This window comes from Salvelinus fontinalis, chromosome 15, assembly GCF_029448725.1.
Source record: "Salvelinus fontinalis isolate EN_2023a chromosome 15, ASM2944872v1, whole genome shotgun sequence".
In the NCBI taxonomy this organism is placed as follows: domain Eukaryota; kingdom Metazoa; phylum Chordata; class Actinopteri; order Salmoniformes; family Salmonidae; genus Salvelinus; species Salvelinus fontinalis.
The window spans coordinates 20,565,778-20,585,760 of record NC_074679.1 but is presented as its reverse complement, the minus strand read 5'-3'; the positions used below and the strand labels follow the sequence as shown (position 1 = coordinate 20,585,760).

Here is a 19,983-nt window from a genome sequence, read left to right as displayed (position 1 = left end):
CCATGTCCAATTTAATTAGCTAACATTACTGAGCTGAACCAGACTGCTGTCCAGTCCATATGGATCTCCTAAGGGGAATAGGTTATTGGATGTATATATAGGGGTCTAACCTAGCTCAGGACTAGACAGCTGGCTCGGAATATGCCTGCCTGTCTGTCAGCCCAGGGTCCAGATTCTTTAGTCTACTGTCTTTAGCCCCCATCAGGCCGTCTGTGGGTGTGAATAGAGGGCAGATGGAGAGGTGACGGGTGGGTGAGTGGGTAAGAGGCTTTGGGGAGGAGAGGGGACGGGGGTGGCAGTTGGGCAGTGGAGGAGAGAGAAGAGAGGAAAGGTTGCTTATCCCCTGGCATTTCAATGAGTAAGAGGACGAGAGGAAAACAAGAAATGGCCCATATGGTCAACTTCACTCAGGGTCCTATGCTTTAACAGTATGGATGGAGAGTAGTACAGTACAGTAGAACACTAATGGACTCTTAAATAACACAGGCTTACGCACAACGACATCCATTTACAGGCTAGACGTTCATCCTCTTGTCAGCATGTGGGTCAATAGGCATGGCTATTACACTATAAAGCCATTTGTAATCAGAGGCTCAACGTCTCTGTACAGTAGGCCATACCCTCGGTAATACAACTATACACATACATATATACACATATATATATACACATACATATATACACACACACACACACTAACACAACGTGCCACTGGAACACAGGTGTGATGGTTGATGATAATTGGTCTCTGTACGCCTATGTAGATATTCCATTAAAAAGATCTGCCATTTCCATCTACAATAGTCATTTACAACATTAACAATGTCTACACTGTGTTTCTGATCAATTTGATGTTATTTTAATGGACACATTTGTTTTGCTTTTCTTTCAAAAACAAGGAAATGTCTAAGTGACCCCAAACATTTGAACGGTAGTGTGTATATATATATGGAATGAGTTTCTCTGGCTTTATACACACACACACGACTGGAGTAGATCACACTAGCACCACAGATGGGACTGACAAACAGAAGCCTGCATCAGAGGGCTTGGTGTGAGGGAAAAACTTGCCACGCACAGGAAACGACTGTCACCTCTGTTCATAACCTCTAGCATACAATAACATAGTTACTCCATAGCTATTACAGCATCCACCTTGCCTTCCCCAGTGGGTGTACTGCTGTCACCACCTGAACACCAGCTAAATGAAAAGCACAATAATGTACCATTGCATTCCCCATTAGCCACGCCTGGTTTGTAGTCAGGGTGAATGTTCTTTACTAAAAAAGCAACTGCCTGGTTATGATCACAAACCATACAGTCTGGTTATGATGGTAGCATGGTTTCTAATGAGGAGTTTAAAGGAGCGGCCGAGCCGAGCAGCTGCCAGAGCAGGCCAGGGGAAAGAGTGAAGTCAGTGACCCTGCAGCAGAGAGTGGAGCTGGCTGCTTAAAGACTCACCACAGTCTCTGTGGAACTATTTTACAACGTCTCTCAGTGGTTCGAGATGGAAAGCCTGGCACACAGAAAATGATGGCTAAACATTTGTTGTTGGTTTGTCAAATTAACTAATAAGCAACTTTTGCTCCTTGTTATTGAGTGTAGTCCTGCAACTATAATCTGAGAAGGAGAGCCCCCCATGTTTCATCCAACAGTAACATCAGTGAGTCGTGTAATGCTTGTACTGTAGTGTTGATCTGAGCCCACTGAGAACTGGCCAGGCAGTCTGGTAAAGAATTACAGTAATCATCTAGAACTCATCAATATTTCAGGGAGGGGGGTGTTGAAGCGTAATCAGCACTAAGAGGAAATTGTATTGATTTTACACACAGCAGAAAACAAGGTATTGCTGCTTGTACTGTACTGTATCTGCATTGTACAGCCACTGTGCAGAGTAATGCATATTATTTCAATTTATACAACGGGTGGATCTAATCCTGAATGTTGATTGGTTAAAACCGTATTCCAGCCAATGTCTATTCCACAATTTACCACCAATCTATGGCGTTAAAATGCCTATTTACTCTGTTCCATCTGACCGCGCAATCCACTGTCTCATCAGCCCAGCCAAGCACTTTATAAACTTGATCTCCACTATAAAAAGCATCTAGACATTATCTCTTATTTCTTTCAGACTAACATTTAGTTTTCAACTGCGGATATTTGTATAAACCTTGTTGTCTGTCTCTCCAACATTTGCAACATTGTTTCAATATTCATATTCGATCTCCAGCTGTCCCATAGTAATGAACGTGTCGAGAGTCGGGACAAGACAGACAGGCAGGCAGCATTTTTCAACCAGTGGAAATCATGAATCAGCTGTCATCCTTTTTATGGATATACACAAAGACATTTCAAATGAAAAAAGGTCAAACAAAACGAAGTGTAGCTAGTTTGCAGTCTTTCCAGTTCAGTTTGAAGTGATTGTGTTGCTGTGTTGTTGGTTAGCTTCTCTGAACAACAGTGTCCTGACGAGTAAGCAAATGTTCTATGCCAGGTGAAATCGCGCCTCGTTAGCTCATTGTTATGGATGTATCCAAATAAATGTCTCTAGAAAACAGCTTAAACAAATGCAAATGCAGCTAATGTTGTTATTCTGGCTGCACTTTTTGATGTGACTGTAAGTTAGCCGTAGTTAGCTAGCTGGCAAGCAAGGGATAAGAAGGTTGCCAGCCAGTATGGCAATGGAACATTTAGAAAGAACGACTGGGTCGCGTTCATAGATCCAGAACAAAAAGACTGAATGACAGGGTTGCGTCTCTAGCAACCGAACTGATAGAACGAACCATCCAGCTTGGGTAGCAACCCTAGAATTGTGTCGGGACTATATCTTGTGGAATGATGAAATACATGAATAAATTCATCAAAATAACATTTTTAATGAAAATATGTCAATCATTATTTGAATATGTTGATAACCCATGGAATAAAAGGGATAATGCCTCGAAGCTGGTGTTTGGAGGATATATTGGCACGGTTTGCAGGCCCTTGTCTTCGTATCGGCTTCACCTGCATTATTACTTTGTTTACGTTCTTTTTTTATTTAACCTTTATTTAACTAGGCAAGTCAGTTAAGAACAAATTCTTATTTACAATGACGGCCTACCACGGCCAAACTCTAACCGGACAACGCTGGGCCAATTGTGCGCCGGCCAATGGGACTCCCAATCACGGCCGGTTGTGATACAGCCTGGAATCGAATCAGGGTCTGTAGTGACACCTCTAGCACTGAGATGCAGTGCCTTAGACCACTGCACCACTTGGGAGCCCTAAAATCAGACCTCACATTCCTCTCTTTATGATTAATTGTGAGGTCATAAAGAAACGATGATGGGTTTGGGCCTTTGGGAGGGCTCTAAACTACATCTTATCCACATCTTACTCTTTTTCCAATACTAAGCAGGTTACAGGCAGACCTCTGTGACAGATCTCTGTGGTTGCGAATCATTGGGACGTACTTGGTTTGGCATTGATGATCACCTTCTCTCCAGAGTGGGGTTGGTTGGTGAAGCGGCTGTTGTCGCCCATGTCTTCACTGGAGCCAAACTCTACTACATCCACAAAGCTCAGAGGGACACTCCACTTCAGCAGGAACTTCTGAACCAGGGCGGCGTTGCCACTACCACTGCCATCAACACTGCACCTGGATACAGAGGAGGACAGGCAGAGGACGAATGAATTTCCTCACAGGGAACAATAAAAGGTTTCTTCAACCAATATTACATTTATCGAGTGTATTCCTCACTGATACAGAAGGGATTGTAAACAAAATCAGGGTAAACAAAAGTTCAGAAAGTTAAATGATTTACCATCATAAGGTATGCGGTATGGTATGTGCTGTATATGCTAGAGGTCGACCGATTAATCTGAATGGCCGATTAATTACGGCCGATTTCAAGTTTTCATAACAATCGGAAAATCTGTATTTTTGGGCGCCGATTTGCCGATTATTATTATTTTTTTTTATATACCTTTATTTAATCTTTATTTAACTAGGCAAGTCAGTTAAGAACACATTCTTATTTTCAATGATGGCCTGGGAATGTTCTGCCTCGTTCAGGGGCAGAACGACAGATTTTTAACCTTGTCAGCTCGGGGGATCCAATCTTGCAACCTTACAGTTAACTAGTCCAATGCTCTAACACCTGATTACATTGCACTCCATGAGGAGCCTGCCTGTTAGCGAATGCAGTAAGCTAAGGTAAGTTGCTAGCTAGCATTAAACTTATCTTATAAAAAACAATCAATCAATCAATCAAACAATCAATCAATCAATCACAACTCCAATGTGTACTTAACCATAAACATCAATGCTTTTCTTAAAATCAATACACAAGTATATATTTTTAAACCTGCATATTTAGCTAAAAGAAATCCAGGTTAGCAGGCAATATTAACCAGGTGAAATTGTGTCATTTCTCTTGTGTTCATTGCACGCAGAGTCAGGGTATATGCAACAGTTTGGGCCGCCTGGCTCTTTGCGAACTAATTTTCCAGAATTTTACGTAATTACGACAACATTGAAGGTTGTGCAATGTAACAGGAATATTTAGACTCATGGATGCCACCCGTTAGATAAAATACGGAACGGAATAAACGTTTTGTTTTCGAGGTGATAGTTTATGGATTAGTCAAAGGTATAAGGTTTAGAGAGAAATAGTCGACGCGTTATAATTCCTGTAATAACTTGCGGCTGAATTTGAAAGTGGTTCCTTTGTTATTTTACCGTTCATGTCTTCCATCGAGAATGTCTTGATTTACTTCAAATAAGGTCTGTGTTTCGTGCAGGCTTAAACCGCCTCGACGTTTTGATACCCGTGTAAATCTCACTAGGATAAGGTAACGTTTGTCAACATATTTTCATAAATCCACACGAATTTTTTTTAATCTTCGCTTATATTTTGCCAATATTGATCAGAGTTAGCTTGTCCTATGGATATCTACACAGTTATAAAATTGGCACGTGATGTAAGCCTACACGAAACACAGACCTTATTTTAAGTGAATCTAAAAATATCCTATGGAATAAATGAAGGAACCGCTTTTCAGATTTTGCTAGGTGTCATGGGAATTATGACTCGCACTTTGGTTGTCAATTCTTATCATGCCCATTATTAAAATAGGATTTCCTGCATATAGAAATTAAAGTTTTTGTTTTCAACATTCATCACAGGTAACTTAAACTCTATTTTTATTCAAACAGTTGAGAGTATTTGTCTCCTAAGCAGACTTCAGTATCATTGTTACTTCAGAACTGTGTGTGTGTATTTATGTATTATATTAAGTTAAAATAAAAGTGTTCATTGTTCATTCAGCATTGTTGCAATTGTCAATATTACAAAAATGTGTGTGTGTGTGTGTGTGTATGATATATACGTATATATATATATTTAAAAACATTGTTATTTATTTATGTAAATCGGCCGATTAATCGGTATCGGCTTTTTTTGTCCTCCAATAATCGGTATCGGCATTGAAAAATCATAATAGGTCGACCTCTAGTATAAGCCACATCAAAGCGGGGCAAATTCATTTGAAAATGTCATGACTGTAATGTAAGACTTATACTGTACTTCATGCATGACTAGTTCTACAGTTATCATGTCGCCCTATGGGCACTTGACAGCCTGGGCAGAGAGCTCCTGTAAATTTTGTAAATATTTAATCATTATGTTTTTTGTATGAATCATTTCACTTTTTGTTTTTGAATAGCCAAACAAGTATAGATTTACTCTGGATTACATTTTGTTTGATGCCTAAGAATGAATGGCAAATCAGTGTTTAAAGATGGCTAGCTAACAATGCTAGCTGTTTTAATTTGACTACGTCGGCCTATATTGGGATGTTTCTACAACCTCCTTGATCCAACGGGGGGGGGTTGGCAGTGAGGAATTCATTGCTCCAGAGCATTCCTCCAAAGTTATGAGTGTTCTTTATGCTGAGTGAATGCACTGGGAGATAAAAAACAAACTGCATCATTCTCGTTCCACAAGTGTCCTACCGCACAGAGAAGACGCTGGCTGCGAAACACCTTGAGGTAGATTCCTGCCCCCGGATGTCTTGATCTGGTTGCTCAGCTCCCCCTGTTCACCACCTGTACCTGCACCTCCCTCTGCTCAAGCTATTTATTGTCTGTCGCTCCATTTGTTGCTCATGTTATTCATAGTTTTTATTGATGTTGTTTTTCTTTTTAAGCACCTTGAGATTTGTTTACCTGTATGTGCTGTGTACTGCAAATCAGCTTTTAGCTTCCAAGTACAGCCTACTTGTAAAAATGTAATAAACTACTACTACTACTTTATAAAGTGTATAGATCCTCATGTCAGAGCCAGTGGCCAGTACCTAGTGTGGTGAGGCACAGTATAATTACAGGACACAGGCTCCTCCACTGGGAGCTGATCAGAATCATACCCAGAGAGGATGCTCCATCTGTGGGTAGAAACCCTGGCCAGGGTGAGTACTGTGTCTGGTGCTGGTGCTTTGGGTCTTACCGGACGTTGGGCGTGGCACACATGAGCACGTCGTTGAGCAGGAAAAGGCGTCGCTCCTTGGTCTTGATGACCTCTCCGTGGTCGTTGTAGACCGTCTCCACTATGTCGTCAGAGCGAATCAGGTAGCGGCTGCCGTTACTCAGGAGCTGATGGGTGAGGGAGAGAGACTAAGAGGTCAGAAACAATATATGGTCTCGATGGTTTTCCCCAAGGTTAAATTATGATTTATGTCAATGTACATTTAAGGTACTCCCCAAAATATATAAATACATTCTGTAGATATTGCAGGGAAGCAGTTTGTCCGATCTTACTGTAGCTTTTTAGTCTGGTCCGTGTCAAGGGTGAAATAAATATGAAGATACCATTTAGTTAGTGCAGAATATACACATACTAGTATAAGCACATGCAGTTTACAGATCAGTGTGTTTTTAGTTACAGTTAATGCACTTTGCAGCATGCACACATCCATAAAATATACCGTAGATGCCATGGGGCGGCTGTTTGCTCTTGTGGGCAGACAAACAGACAAATAATTAGACAGTAGGGAATATTGATGCCTCCGTATCAGGCTCAGAGCCATCTCCTGTATATTGCCAGATTTGTTGATAGATGGATTCTCAGTGAAGAATGTGAAACATCTACAGTCAAGGCCTCAACGCCCACACAATGGAAGAAACAATCTGTTTAAACATTCAAATATCATCTCGTTATAGAGGACAAACACTGAGCCCTATGGTCTGAAGAAGAGCAATGGTGTGTGTGGACATGTTAAACTATACTTATTGAGACCAGAAGTCCCAACAAGAATAGTAAACAAACAAACATTTGACCAACTGCGGACATTTTGTGAATCCCCACAAGGTCAAATGCTATTTCTAGGGGGTTTAGGGTTAAGGTTAGAATTAGTGTTAGGGTTAGAATTAAGTTTAGGGTTAGGGTTAGGAGCTACAGTTAGTTTTAGTGTTGGGAGCTAGGGTTAGGTTTAGGGTTAAGGTTAGGGTATAGGATTTATTTTATAATGGGACTGAATTGTGTCCCCCCACAAGGTTAGTTATACAAGACTGTGTGTGTGTGCGTGTGCGTGTGCGTGTGCGTGTGCGTGTGCGCGTGTGCGTGTGTGTGTGTGTGTGTGTGTGTTCGAGCAATACCTTGTTGAGGTAGCGTTCGTTCATGGCCTTGGCTATGTGTCTGATCTCACAGCGCTGGTCAGCCTCCCTCTTCTTCTCATTGAGCTTTTCAGCCAGGGTCTCCAGTTCTGTCAGGGCCATCTGTAGGGGCAGTCTGTCACTGTGGCCTGCTGGTGTGTTCTTCAACATGTCCTGTATCACATTATATCACAGTCAGAACACAACAGAATAGCATAACATACTGTAACATGACATAACATCTGTAGGGGCAGCCTGTCACTGTGGCCTACTGGGGTGTTCTTCAACATGTCCTGCCATACAGCATGGAGAGATAACACATTCAGAATATTACAGAGCACCGATCACATCCAGAGCATCTCTACACTGGCATTACATCAGTTTATAACTATTTAGATTCTTTCAGAAGGCCAATGGGCAGTCTAAAATGTTATCCTCAGTCATAATAATTATGAGTGAGGATCAAATTTGAAGCACCTGAAGCAGAAATTATTTCCCAAGAGTATGCACACTACACAACACTCTCTCTGCATAGTGCATTCTTAACAACAGAGCTCTTTGGTAGTGACTATGTGGCGCTCTCTGCTGGTAGATGTGTAAAATGTACTCTAGGCGCTAAGTGTGGACGTGACAGTGAAATAGATACCTGCAGCAGCAGAATGAACTGAGGGAATCTCTGGATGGGCTTCATCATGAGTCCATAGAGAGTGACCCGGTCACTGCTGGTGTCCTGACGTTGCTGTGGAGAGAGAAGAGGACAATCAATGATTACTGATTGATGCAGTGCAGGGCAATCCAATACAGAACCACAAAGTGTTTTTGTTCAGTCTGAAATCAACCCCAGGTCCCTATGCGGAGTTAGGTTTAGGATAGAGCCAGAGATGTATATTCTGCATAGCTGTATCTCTGTATTTTCACAGGAGCATACTTAAAAATATATTTACAGTGGTGCTCTGACTGACCTTGAGGAAGTCCAGGAAGCTGGGTTTGGAGGCACACGTCTTCCTGACCACCGCCATGGCCGTGCTGAAGTTGTTCACATACTCACAGTAGGCATCCAGCACCATGGACTTGGAGAACTGGGACCCAGATATAGAGAGAGGGAGAGACAGAAAGGGGAGAGAGCAAGTCATCAACACCCCATACGAGTCCGATACAATTACAGTCAGGAATGGAATTAACCTGGTACCAGAAAAAGGAATGGGGCTTCCTAGGGCCAAAATAAGCTGTTAGTTGGACAGTGTATTATGATGGTTGTTTCTGGCCAGGGATAAGAGAGAGAGGACAGTAAGGAAGAAGGCACACAGCACATGGGTCACAGATGCTGTGTCCTGCTCCTGTGTTGTGGTGCCAGGGGTTAGGGGTCATGCTTCAAACAGTAACAAACCTCAGGAAGAGGGAGAACTGGGGTTACTGGGTGAGACTTTGTTTAAAGACCCCTGACCGGGTTGCTAGGCAGCGGAGACACCAGGGTGGAGCACTTCCTCCAAGAACCCAGTGCAGCTGTGTGTGTGTGTGTGTGTGTGTGTGTGTGTGTGTGTGTGTGTGTGTGTGTGTAATCATGGGACTAATTCCTATAGAAGGAGTCATGGTAAACTTGCACTATCGCTTCAGTCAGTGTTGTGTTCAATGGTGAAGTACAGTACAGGACATGGTGCGAGTAAAGGAATGTTTCTGTTCACTAGTTTTGACCACATGACCACTGTCAAATGGTTTACTCTTCCAGCCATCTTAAAAGTGGAACTGAATCCTTCCTACAGTGGGTTCCCTAGCACTGAATCCTTCCTACAGTGGGTTCCCCAGCACTGAATTCTTCCTACAGTGGGTTCCCCAGCACTGAATCCTTCCTACAGTGGGTTCCCCAGCACGGAATCCTTCCTACAGTGGGTTCCCCAGCACTGAATCCTTCCTACAGTGGGTTCCCCAGCACGGAATCCTTCCTACAGTGTGTTCCCCAGCACTGAATCCTTCCTACAGTGGGTTCCCCAGCACTGAATCCTTCCTACAGTGGGTTCCCCAGCACTGAATCCTTCCTACAGTGGGTTCCCCAGCACTGAATCCTTCCTACAGTGGGTTCCCCAGCACTGAATCCTTCCTACACTTGTCCACCAACCCACCGAGGCTACAAAGACGTCCCCGATCATCTCCAGACTGTCCCACTCGGCCACGCGGCACGCCAGGGCGATCTGGAACAGGGCGTGGCACTGGAGAATCTCCCGGATACGATAGAATGTCACCTTCAGCTTCCTATCGCTTAGCAACCTGGGCTCAATCTCCAAAAGTGGCTTTTCATATTGCTGATAAGAGAGGATAAAGAGGATAAGGATGTGGTAGGAAATCTTTTCCTTGAGGAAATTAGAGAAATGTTATATGAAATGTATAAACTGTAAAATATCATACCTCTAAAATCCGCTTCAGTGCATCAAGATAGTTCTTCTCACTCTCTAATATGGAGCCCAGTATACACCTCCTCACCACCTGTTGTTGTGAGAGCCCCTCAGGGACGGGACTGAGCACTGGCTCCATGTTGAAGCATTCCACTTCGATGAATAGCTCCGACTCCTCATCCTCAAAACAGGTTGACTTCCTCTCTGAGATAAACAGGAGAGACGAGGTCAGCTTAAATCAGATGAGCATCACCCAGGAGGTTAATACACATTGTTAGTGGATAATTCCCCTGTTACAATGTAAAGTGCTTGCATTTTATCCCAGATACATCAGTGTAATTAACTGACTAGTGTGAACTAAGGACCATAGTCCATGTTCTGTTCTTACTCTTACCGTGACAGTGGGTCTTGATATACGACCGTCCCCTTCTCACTGCTGCTTTGGTCTTCTCCAGGCCGTCTTTGGTCCCGTCTCTCGCTGCCTTTACCAGCTTTTGCATCTTCATGTAACATCAACAACAGTAAATAGCACTCAGAGCAGACACAGAGAACAGCATGCTTCTGAAGCTCTTAGGGAGGAGATAGGAACTGTGTTAGAAGAGAAGGGAAGATGGCAGATCATGTAAATACAGGAGCAGGACCTCAGGGAGAGCAGGGTGGAAGACAGCAACTGTGACAGCAGCTGAACTGAGTCAATCTAAACTAAAAGATTCTCACAGATGCATAAGGGCTTGAAGTGATGTTTACTTAACTTGAATCTCTCTATGTGAGACCTGTAAATAGGGAATGTCAGTTGTTTAGAGGCTCTTTCATTAGCCAGGGTAGAGTCTCAGAAGATTTACCTAAACTGCTACAACCCTCTGCTGAAAAGTAGCTTCATAACTATCTTTTTTTATAGATTTGTTTGAAAATGTTCTGTAGGAGTGGACTGAGATGATCCTGTACGGACCTCCTGTCTAGGCCTACACACAACTCAGCTGCTCTGGTGTCTCAGTACGCCGTAGACCTAAAGGCATGTCACTTAGGAGATGCAGTTGCCTCAACACCCATACAGTTAGTGGCACAGGTCAATGCAGTAGAGACAAACTCACCACCAGACATAAGAGCAGGATGAAGGGACTAGGTCTGAGTCAGTCGGTGAGAGACACCGTGAGGGAGGTCGGGGTTAAGGAGGATCTACTTTGTCTAGCGGAGGGTGACGACACACACCGACCATGATGATGACATTTACCTTCTGCTCGTGTTTCTGTTTAATCTGCTGCAGCTCTACCGTTCCCACTGTATTTGCCATAAGATCTTTCATCTTTTTCTCATAGTGTTCTTTCAAGCGTGTCAGATCTTGAGAAAGCTAAACAAAAGCAGAGCATTTGAAGCGTTACCAGACGGATCCTCAGGTGGTCAGCCCCTCACCCCAATCCACCCACCCTCACCACAGCTAAGGCCTTGCCTCCTCACCCATATTTTGTCTCCCGACCCACATAGAAATCTTAAAGGTAGACTCAGTGATATGATGTAGATGTGCAAAGCTTAGTGGGTCAATTTCAGCAAACAACTAAGGGCTAAACTTCTCCAGTGTTTTGGTCCTGTACCTACTACGCTCTAACAGCGTGAAGCGAACCCGTTCACATGTGTAGATACTGTGCGTGACTCTGAGAAAGTCTTGCATCTCGCTCATCGCAATATCTGCCGTGCTGCTCGCGGAAACGTCATTTCGCTGAGTTTACCTTTAACTGGGCCAATCTCTGCTACAAAAGCCAAGCAGTCACTTTGTGACACTGAGACCTCGCTGGCAAGACCTCTGGGCTGAATGAACAAGCAGGCCATTCAATTCAAAACCAAATATACAAATGAACTGTATATTATCGAGAGCATAGTAATAACATGTGCAGCCGGAAGACAAGAATAAGCCTAGTGTATAAAAATGTGTGCTAATATTTGCTGAATGATTTTTCATTTTAAATATGAGGATGGCAAATATTTATGAATCTTCAGTTTAACTGGATATTGCATTTTATTAGACATTCACTGTGTGCCACTGCTTCTGCTTCCTAATATGTTCAAGATGCTGATATAAATGACACTCTTCGAAAAAAGTGTTCCAAAGGGGTTCTCCGGCTGTCCCCGTAGGAGAACCCTTTTTGGTTCAAGGTAGAAACCTTTTTGGTTTCAGGTAGAACCCTCTGTGGAAAGGGTTCTTCATGAAACCCAAAAGGGTTCTACCTGGAATCAAAAGGGTTCTTCAAAGGGTTCTCCTATGGGGACAGCCGAAGAACCACTTTAGGTTCTAGATCAGTGGTTACTGGTGGGAGGAGCTATGGGAGGACAGGCTCATTGTAATGGCTGGAATGGAATAAATGGAACGGAGCCAAACATGTGGTTTCCATATCCTTAATCTGTTTGATATCGTTCAATTTATTCCATTCCAGCCATTACAATGAGCCCATCCTCCTATAGCTCCTCCCACCAGCCTCCACTGTTCTAGATATAACCTTTTTTGTTGTTGTTCTAAGAGTGCATCCTTCATCGTCTGTTGATCTGTGGCGTCCAACTGCAGCTTTGTGCATCTCCTGGTGAATCCAGATGAGATATCCTTCATATCCTCTCTCAAACTTCTACTCCCCATAGTATATATAATCCCCTTCCTCTAGCAAAGTAAATTCCCCCTCTTCTCCTCAATCTCTTGTCCCCAATCTCTTCACCCTTCTTCTCCCTACCTCTCTCCCTCCCCAGAGGGACAGGTCTGTATACAGAGAGGGTAAGGTGTTAAGTTTACACACATGGGTCTTCCTTTGTGGGGGCTTCCCTCTCATGAAGGCGTCAGGCAGGCCGTTCTCCCCGCGGCCCTCCCCGTCACTCTGCTCATCATAGCTCTCAAACTCGCTGGAGCTCCAGCCGTTGTCCAGGGAGCTGCCACAGCCCTCCTCCCCAAACTCCACATCATCATAGATCATCTCGTCTGGCTCTGAGGGATGAGGGGAAAGGGTTAAAATCAAGGGGAACAGCATTACAATCAGGGTGAAATACCTTTTCAACTGCAATGGGGCAATTTGTATTCATGTACAGTAAGTTAGCCTGACCATATTCAAATCAGATTCCTTGGCATGAATTCTATTTGTCAGTTCTAGTGCATCAACTGAACATTGTACAGCCTAACACAGTTTGCTTAAGGCCACAACAAATGTTTCTGCTGAATAATTCCAGCACATTATGTTTTAGAAATGCAAAAGAGGTAAAGACATTAATATGCAAAAGTACCAAGACGCTGTGGAAAAGAGGAAAGACAGTACAATGAAAACTGAAAGAAAGACCGACAGAATAGAAAGAGAAAAAGGAGGAATACACCACTGACCTGTAGTGGAGTCAGAGTTCTCTCTGGGCACGTCATCATAAATGACTTCATCTGGATCTAAATGACAAAGCAACAATGTTTGAATTAACAAGGTCTCAATGTGAAATGAAGCTTCACACAACGGACAGGATACAATCTCAGGGAAGGCAAGAGGAGAGACCCCACAAGAGCCTGGTTCCTCAAAAGGACCTAGAGGAAGGAAGTGTCTATTTTGAATCTTAATGAATTCCCAAAGAAAACACCAAAGCGTAGTCATGCATTGTGCACGGGACAGATTCAGGCTGGACTCAGAACTTTACAATCCCTGTCCTGTTGTGTTCCAAGCAAACCAAAAAGTATAAACTTGGTATATACAAATGGAAATAGAAGAGTTAAATAAACAGAAAACTGTGGAAAATTACATATTTCTCATTGGGAAATGAAAAGAGGAGTACTTACTTTCCATCCAGGCTGTGTTTGCAGGGTCCGACACCCATTTAGACAAAGCATCCTCCTCTCTGATGGCAGGATACTCTTCACTGCAGACATTTGAATAAAATAGAGAAATAATAACCATCTGCTATTCCAACAAAAATAAATAAGTATCAACATCATCACAAATTCTGGCAGATCAACTCCAGTCTAGATGAAATAAAACAGATCAGTGAAGAAAGAGCCTGGCAGGCGAGTCACTCACATGTCAACAGAAATGTTGCCTGTCCCCACCACAGTATCTGGAGGGAGAGAGAGAGAACAACAACCAACATCGATAACTCCTTCCCTAACGTTGCATGCAGTTTGCGCTAAACCTTACGTACTGCCACCAGGGGGCAGCCATCACTGAAACTAAACTTGCATCAAAGAGATAAAAATAAGACCTGAAATTGATTGATAAGGACCTCAGATTAGATTGCTCATTCAAAAAACGGCAATGATAATCTGATAACTAACACATTCTCAACATATTATCTGCAATGATAGGCTTACATGCCACATAACATTTCCAACAGTATATTGGAACAATCAGTCAATGTGTTAAGATTTCAACTGCAGAATAAACCTTTTAAAATACTTTTTAAAAAAGAGTAACCTTCTGTGACGTGTTGGGTAGCTTAATTACACTGCAATTTCCCCTCTGACTGGCCAAGGCACACATTTAACTACTACTGTAACATTAAAGAGAAAACAGCAAAATCCTAACAGCCAACACAGAGTTTAGCGAGCGGCTAAATTTAGCCCCCACTTCCTTCAGGCAAGGTTTTAGGAAAAATAAATGTGAAGAAGAAAGGAGAGGAAATATTTGCTGGGAGTACAGAGCATGCATGTGTCATGGCCTCTCATCCCAAAGTCAGTGGTGAAGAAGGGGGAGAAGATGGGGGAATTCCACTAAGGAGATTGAATGAGAAGAAGTTTGAACAGTTCCCACCACATTTCTTCAGTGCTCTGTTCCTACTTTTCAGTGCTCTGTTCCTACTTTTCAGTGCTCTGTTCCTACTTTTCAGTGCTCTGTTCATTGTAGGAACACTATATCAAACGCATTACATTATAATAGTCTGAGGTTTTCAATATGAATGCGGAACAGAGGAGAAGGAATAGTAGGAATGGCTGTTCAAATCCTTCTAATTCTACATGTTTCCACCATGGATGTGTTCTTCCTTTACCGTCCTCCTCCACGGAGAAGTGTCGGATGATGACGGGCGTGGTGTAGGCTGGCGTAATGAGGGGCACACCAGAGGGGGTGGCGTACCCACAGGGCACGGGCACAGAGTAGCCTGATGGGACTAAGAGAGGGCTGGCGGGGGGAACATCCTGGCCCTTCCCCTCCCTCTCCCCCTCTCCTCCCACCCTCTCACCCGGTGAGGAAGAGGTAGGGACGGGCCCATGCTGCTGCTCCAGCTGCTGTAGTTGGAGGGGGGTGATTTCAATCACAGAGTAGGGGTTGACTTTCTTCTGGGAGGTGGTCCTGGGGACGGCCAGGGGAGGGTCATCACTGGACACTTCCTTATCTGCAATGGAAATGTAACACAGTTAGCTCTAAATGATCCCCATCAACACAACACAGCTACAGTTACACACTGCTCCAAATGATCCCCATCAACACAACACAGCTAGTTACACACTGCTCCAAATGATCCCCATCAACACAACACAGCTACAGTTACACACTGCTCCAAATGATCCCCATCAACACAACACAACTAGTTACACACTGCTCCAAATGATCCCCATCAACACAACACAGCTACAGTTACACACTGCTCTAAATGATCCCCATCAACACAACACAGCTACAGTTACACACTGCTCCAAATGATCCCCATCAACACAACACAGCTACAGTTACACACTGCTCCAAATGATCCCCATCAACACAACACAGCTAGTTACACACTGCTCCAAATGATCCCCATCAACACAACACAGCTAGTTACACACTGCTCTAAATAATCCCCATCAACACAACACAGCTACAGTTACACACTGCTCTAAATGATCCCCATCAACACAACACAGCTACAGTTACACACTGCTCTAAATGATCCCCATCAACACAACACAGCTACAGTTACACACTGCTCCAAATTTGCTGGAACTAATTTGTTATCAGATTACTTTGCACAATTGCAAAATACTAAAAAGTACTGCCATAAATTTCCATGAGAGCAATTCGATGATACCACATCATGTCTATCATGATGTGGTATCATGATGTGTATTAGGTGACTAAGCACTCCAACTTGCGATCATTGCAAAACACTGAAGAAGAAAACTGTGACTTAAACATTTAACTTCCACTACTTCAAATCTCAGCCTGTGGGCCTTCCCTCTCTTAAGCCTTCAATCAGACAGCAGTGTTTTTACAACACACACACACACACACACACACACACACACACACACACACACACACACACACACACACACACACACACACACACACACACACACACACACACACACACACACACACACACACACACACACACACACACACACAGAGAGAGAGAGAGAGAGGCCTCGTCTCGGCCCTGTGGTCAGAAGAGATAAATCATAATACACCCACTAGAACACACAACAGACACATATGCTGCGGAGAAAACACTACTGGTCAGCCATTGGAGAGGAGAGGGGCCTGGACTCTCAATTGGACTGGGATGTAATTGTCAGAGGGGGAGAGACATAGGAACTTGGGAGGTGAGTGCTAGAGAGAGGGAAGAGCATGGAATGTATGTGTTAGCAAGAGGTTGTTGGTCTCTAGTAGAAATGCGGGGTGAGTCTAACTGGGGCGATTGGCCTCTCTCCTCTGACTGAGAGGCTGATAGAGAGAGAGAAAGTGGTAGTGTCCTGGTGGTGTCAAGCTGTGTGTGATGAATGCCAACAGCCACCCTGAACCAGGCAGCCAGTGATACCAGGCTGGACTACACTAATGTATTATCCAGCTTGACATGGAGCATGGGTCAGAATGAGGTAATACAACATGTGTAGGCACAAAACATGCACTAAGAATGGACTGCATGACACCAACTACTGTACAGCGCCCAATCAGTGTGGAACAATGATATGGTTGTGGTGGTATATTATTTGTGTATGTTTAGGCTACAGCGAGACAGAGGATCTATTCTCAGACATCCAGGTGCTAAAGAGGAAAACTGAACAGTTGTTTTCACTAACTTGTGTTAACGGAGTCTGTTCCTACAGGAGTGGAGTCCTCTGGAGGTGGAGGAGGGGGTAAGTCACTGTCTGCATCAGCTGGGACAGATGAAGTCTTGTCCCCTTCTGCTGCTGCCACTGGAGCTGTTGTTTCTGTTGTAGCATTGGCTACCGGAGCTTCCGGTGCTGATATCACTGTGTCTGTTGTAGCCATGGCTACTGGAACTGGTGGTTCAGCTGCCACTGTGTCTGTGTCCGCTGCTGCTGCTGTGGGCTCCGTGTTGGAGGGCCGGGGGTCTGGTCCTTCCTGCTGTGGGTGAGGGGCCACACCATTGATCTGTGCCTTGCCCCCGTAGTCTGGGGCTGGAGGGGCATGGGGTGACCGGTCTGCCTCAGGGAACTCATCCCCACTGTCGTCGAACTCAAACTGCTCCCCCTCTTCTTCATCGGCATAGGGCACCTCGTCCGCCAACACTAATCACAGAGAGGAGAGAGAGAGAGTTGGAGTCAGATACATACAGCTTACCTATGTATGGCTTTAGATAGAGCGAGAGAACATGAGACATATGCAAGTAGAATAATTTAAGTTTAATCATTATGCTCAAAGATCAGCAAAAGCTCAAATGTAGTTCTTCACACGGTAGTGCCTTTTCCCTTCACTCCAAAAATGTGAGGTTACCAACACCTGACCCCACCAATGTCTATTCATTGCCACACAGTGGGTGGTGGGTCAAGTTGGGACCCTCTACCAAGTTAAATATGAACACAGGTTTGTAATTAGCAAAAGGGTGGGTCTGCATTCATATTTAACTTGGTAGAGGGTCCCAACTTGACCCATCACCCACTGTGGGGTTATGAATAGACATTGGTTGAAAGAAATTGATAATAAGAAGATTGTGGGAGCTGTTCTGTTAGATTTCATTGCAGCCTTTGATATTATTGACCATCACCTATTGTTGAGAAAACGTATGTGTTATGGCTTTTCAACCTTTGACATATCATGGATCCAGAGCTATCTATCTAATAGAACTCAGAGGGTTTTCGTTAATGGAATCTCCTCTAATGTCAAACATGTAAAGTGTGGTGTACCACAGGGCAGCTCTCTAGGCCCTCTACTCTTTTCTATTATTACCAATGACCTGCCACTGGCATCAACCATATACGCATCAGCAACCACAGCTAAAGAAGTCACTGAAATCCTTAGCAAAGAGTTGCAGTCTGTTTGGAATGGGTGGCCAGTAATAAACTGGTCCTGAACATCTCTAAAACTAAGAGCATTGTATTTGGTATAAATCATTCCCTAAGTTCTAGACCTCAAATTAATCTGGTAATGAATGGTGTGGCTGATACACAAGTTGAGGAGTCTAAATTACTTGGTTTTACCTTAGTATGTAAACTGTCAGGGTCAAAACATATACATTCAGTGGTTATACAGAGAGGGAGAGGTCTGGCTGTAATAAAGAAATGCTCTGCTTTTTTGACTCCACAAAGCAAGTCCTGCAGGCTCTAGTTTTATCTTGTCTTGATTATTGTCCAGTCATATAGTTGTGCTGCAAAGAAAGACCTAGTTAAGCTGCAGCTGGTCCAGAACAGAGCTGCACATATTGCTCTTCATTGTAATCAGAGGGCTAAACTAAATACTATGCATGCCAGTCTCTCTTGGTAAAAAATTTAAATAAGAATTTGTTCTTAACTGACTTGCCTAGTTAAATAAAGATTAGACTAAGAGCATAACATTTCTACACCCTGAATGTATAATTGTAGTCTAACCAATACCCAAACGGAGATTCAGTGAAAATAAAAATCTCATTGATTTATCAAGACCGGTCCCCATGCTTGTTTCAGAGCAGCGCCAAACGGTGCTAAAATAGTTGTAGGCTATTGTTTCAAATCCTATTGCTTCTAACTTCAATATGCTTTTTAAATAAATAAGACCTACACCACTTTTAACAGCACATTACTCAACACTATTGAGACTCAAGTCACCTCGGTCGGCCTACAGTATTTCAAAAAATATGACGTAACTAAATAAACAAATCGGCATTTTGAAAAGAGTATTTTTATCATTATTTTATTAACGAAAACATAAAGATGCCATTATTAGTTACATTGTTGCCCCCTGCCCCCATGCCTTGAATCTTGCGCGCTTTCAGTGTATACAGCTGGAGAACTGCAAGGCAATCCCATTGTGTGCCACTCGGGAGCAATGACCAATATATATTGTCCTGCTAATAACAGGGTTAATAATATATCTGTGAGAATATCCAACGGGCTTTTATAAAATTCTAAATGAATAATACTAATAATAGTAATAAATCGCTTTGTTTAAAAAACAACAATATTTTGGAAATTATTTCGTTTTCAAATAATGTAAAATGAGCAAGAAAAAGGCCATTCTTGAACATGGGGTGAGACATTGTTACTAATTTGTAAATAAAGCCAGTTTGTTATTTAGAATGATTTATTTCTATTTTTAGAGGGAGAGAAACCAAAAAACTACAGTTATCTCATGGGTCTCCCAGTCAAGGCATTGAACCAGCATCTGTAGCAACACAGATTGCACTGCTATGCAGTATCTTTGACCGTTGCGCCACTAAGACGCTGTATAACGTGACCGGTCGGGAGTGGCCTACAGTACTACATTAAGAGCAAAATAATCCTAACAAAATAGAATTACTAAAACGGTTGTTACACTAAGGTTTTTATAAGTAATACTGAAGTTGTACACAATTATCCGTTTCTATTTAGGTTTATGTTGCCCATTCATTGTCAGTTAGAGACACAGTAGCACCTTGGGAATCAAAAGCATAATCAGTGCTCTAAACTCCCCCTTGTGGTGGTCTGGAGCAATGAAGTGGTGACGCAGGGTACCGTACTAAACCACAAATTACTACTAAGTCCCGCAGCATAATCGCACAACTTTTAGTGGAGCAACCACTGTATATTTGCCCACTTGCCAATGAAAGTAATCATTAAAATAA

At 43.1% G+C, this 19,983-nt stretch overlaps 1 protein-coding gene across 3 annotated transcripts in view; it reads right to left on the bottom strand.

Annotated features, from left to right (window-relative positions):
* Positions 1-19,983, bottom strand: part of LOC129811521 (rho guanine nucleotide exchange factor 10-like) — a 78,589-nt gene that overhangs the window by 38,997 nt on the left and 19,609 nt on the right. The window contains exons 3-17 of one of the 3 annotated variants that reach the window (XM_055862896.1): positions 17,024-17,476; positions 15,013-15,357; positions 14,049-14,085; positions 13,811-13,890; positions 13,373-13,429; positions 12,801-12,985; positions 11,255-11,371; positions 10,418-10,523; positions 10,037-10,227; positions 9,754-9,933; positions 8,599-8,715; positions 8,283-8,375; positions 7,640-7,810; positions 6,492-6,637; positions 3,459-3,643 (exon numbers count right to left, since the gene is read on the bottom strand). In XM_055862896.1, coding sequence (XP_055718871.1) covers positions 3,459-3,643; positions 6,492-6,637; positions 7,640-7,810; positions 8,283-8,375; positions 8,599-8,715; positions 9,754-9,933; positions 10,037-10,227; positions 10,418-10,523; positions 11,255-11,371; positions 12,801-12,985; positions 13,373-13,429; positions 13,811-13,890; positions 14,049-14,085; positions 15,013-15,357; positions 17,024-17,476 — 2,463 coding nt within the window. The remainder of the gene's footprint in view (positions 1-3,458; positions 3,644-6,491; positions 6,638-7,639; positions 7,811-8,282; positions 8,376-8,598; positions 8,716-9,753; positions 9,934-10,036; positions 10,228-10,417; positions 10,524-11,254; positions 11,372-12,800; positions 12,986-13,372; positions 13,430-13,810; positions 13,891-14,048; positions 14,086-15,012; positions 15,358-17,023; positions 17,477-19,983) is intronic. The other 2 variants (XM_055862898.1, XM_055862897.1) reach the window with 2 other exon arrangements.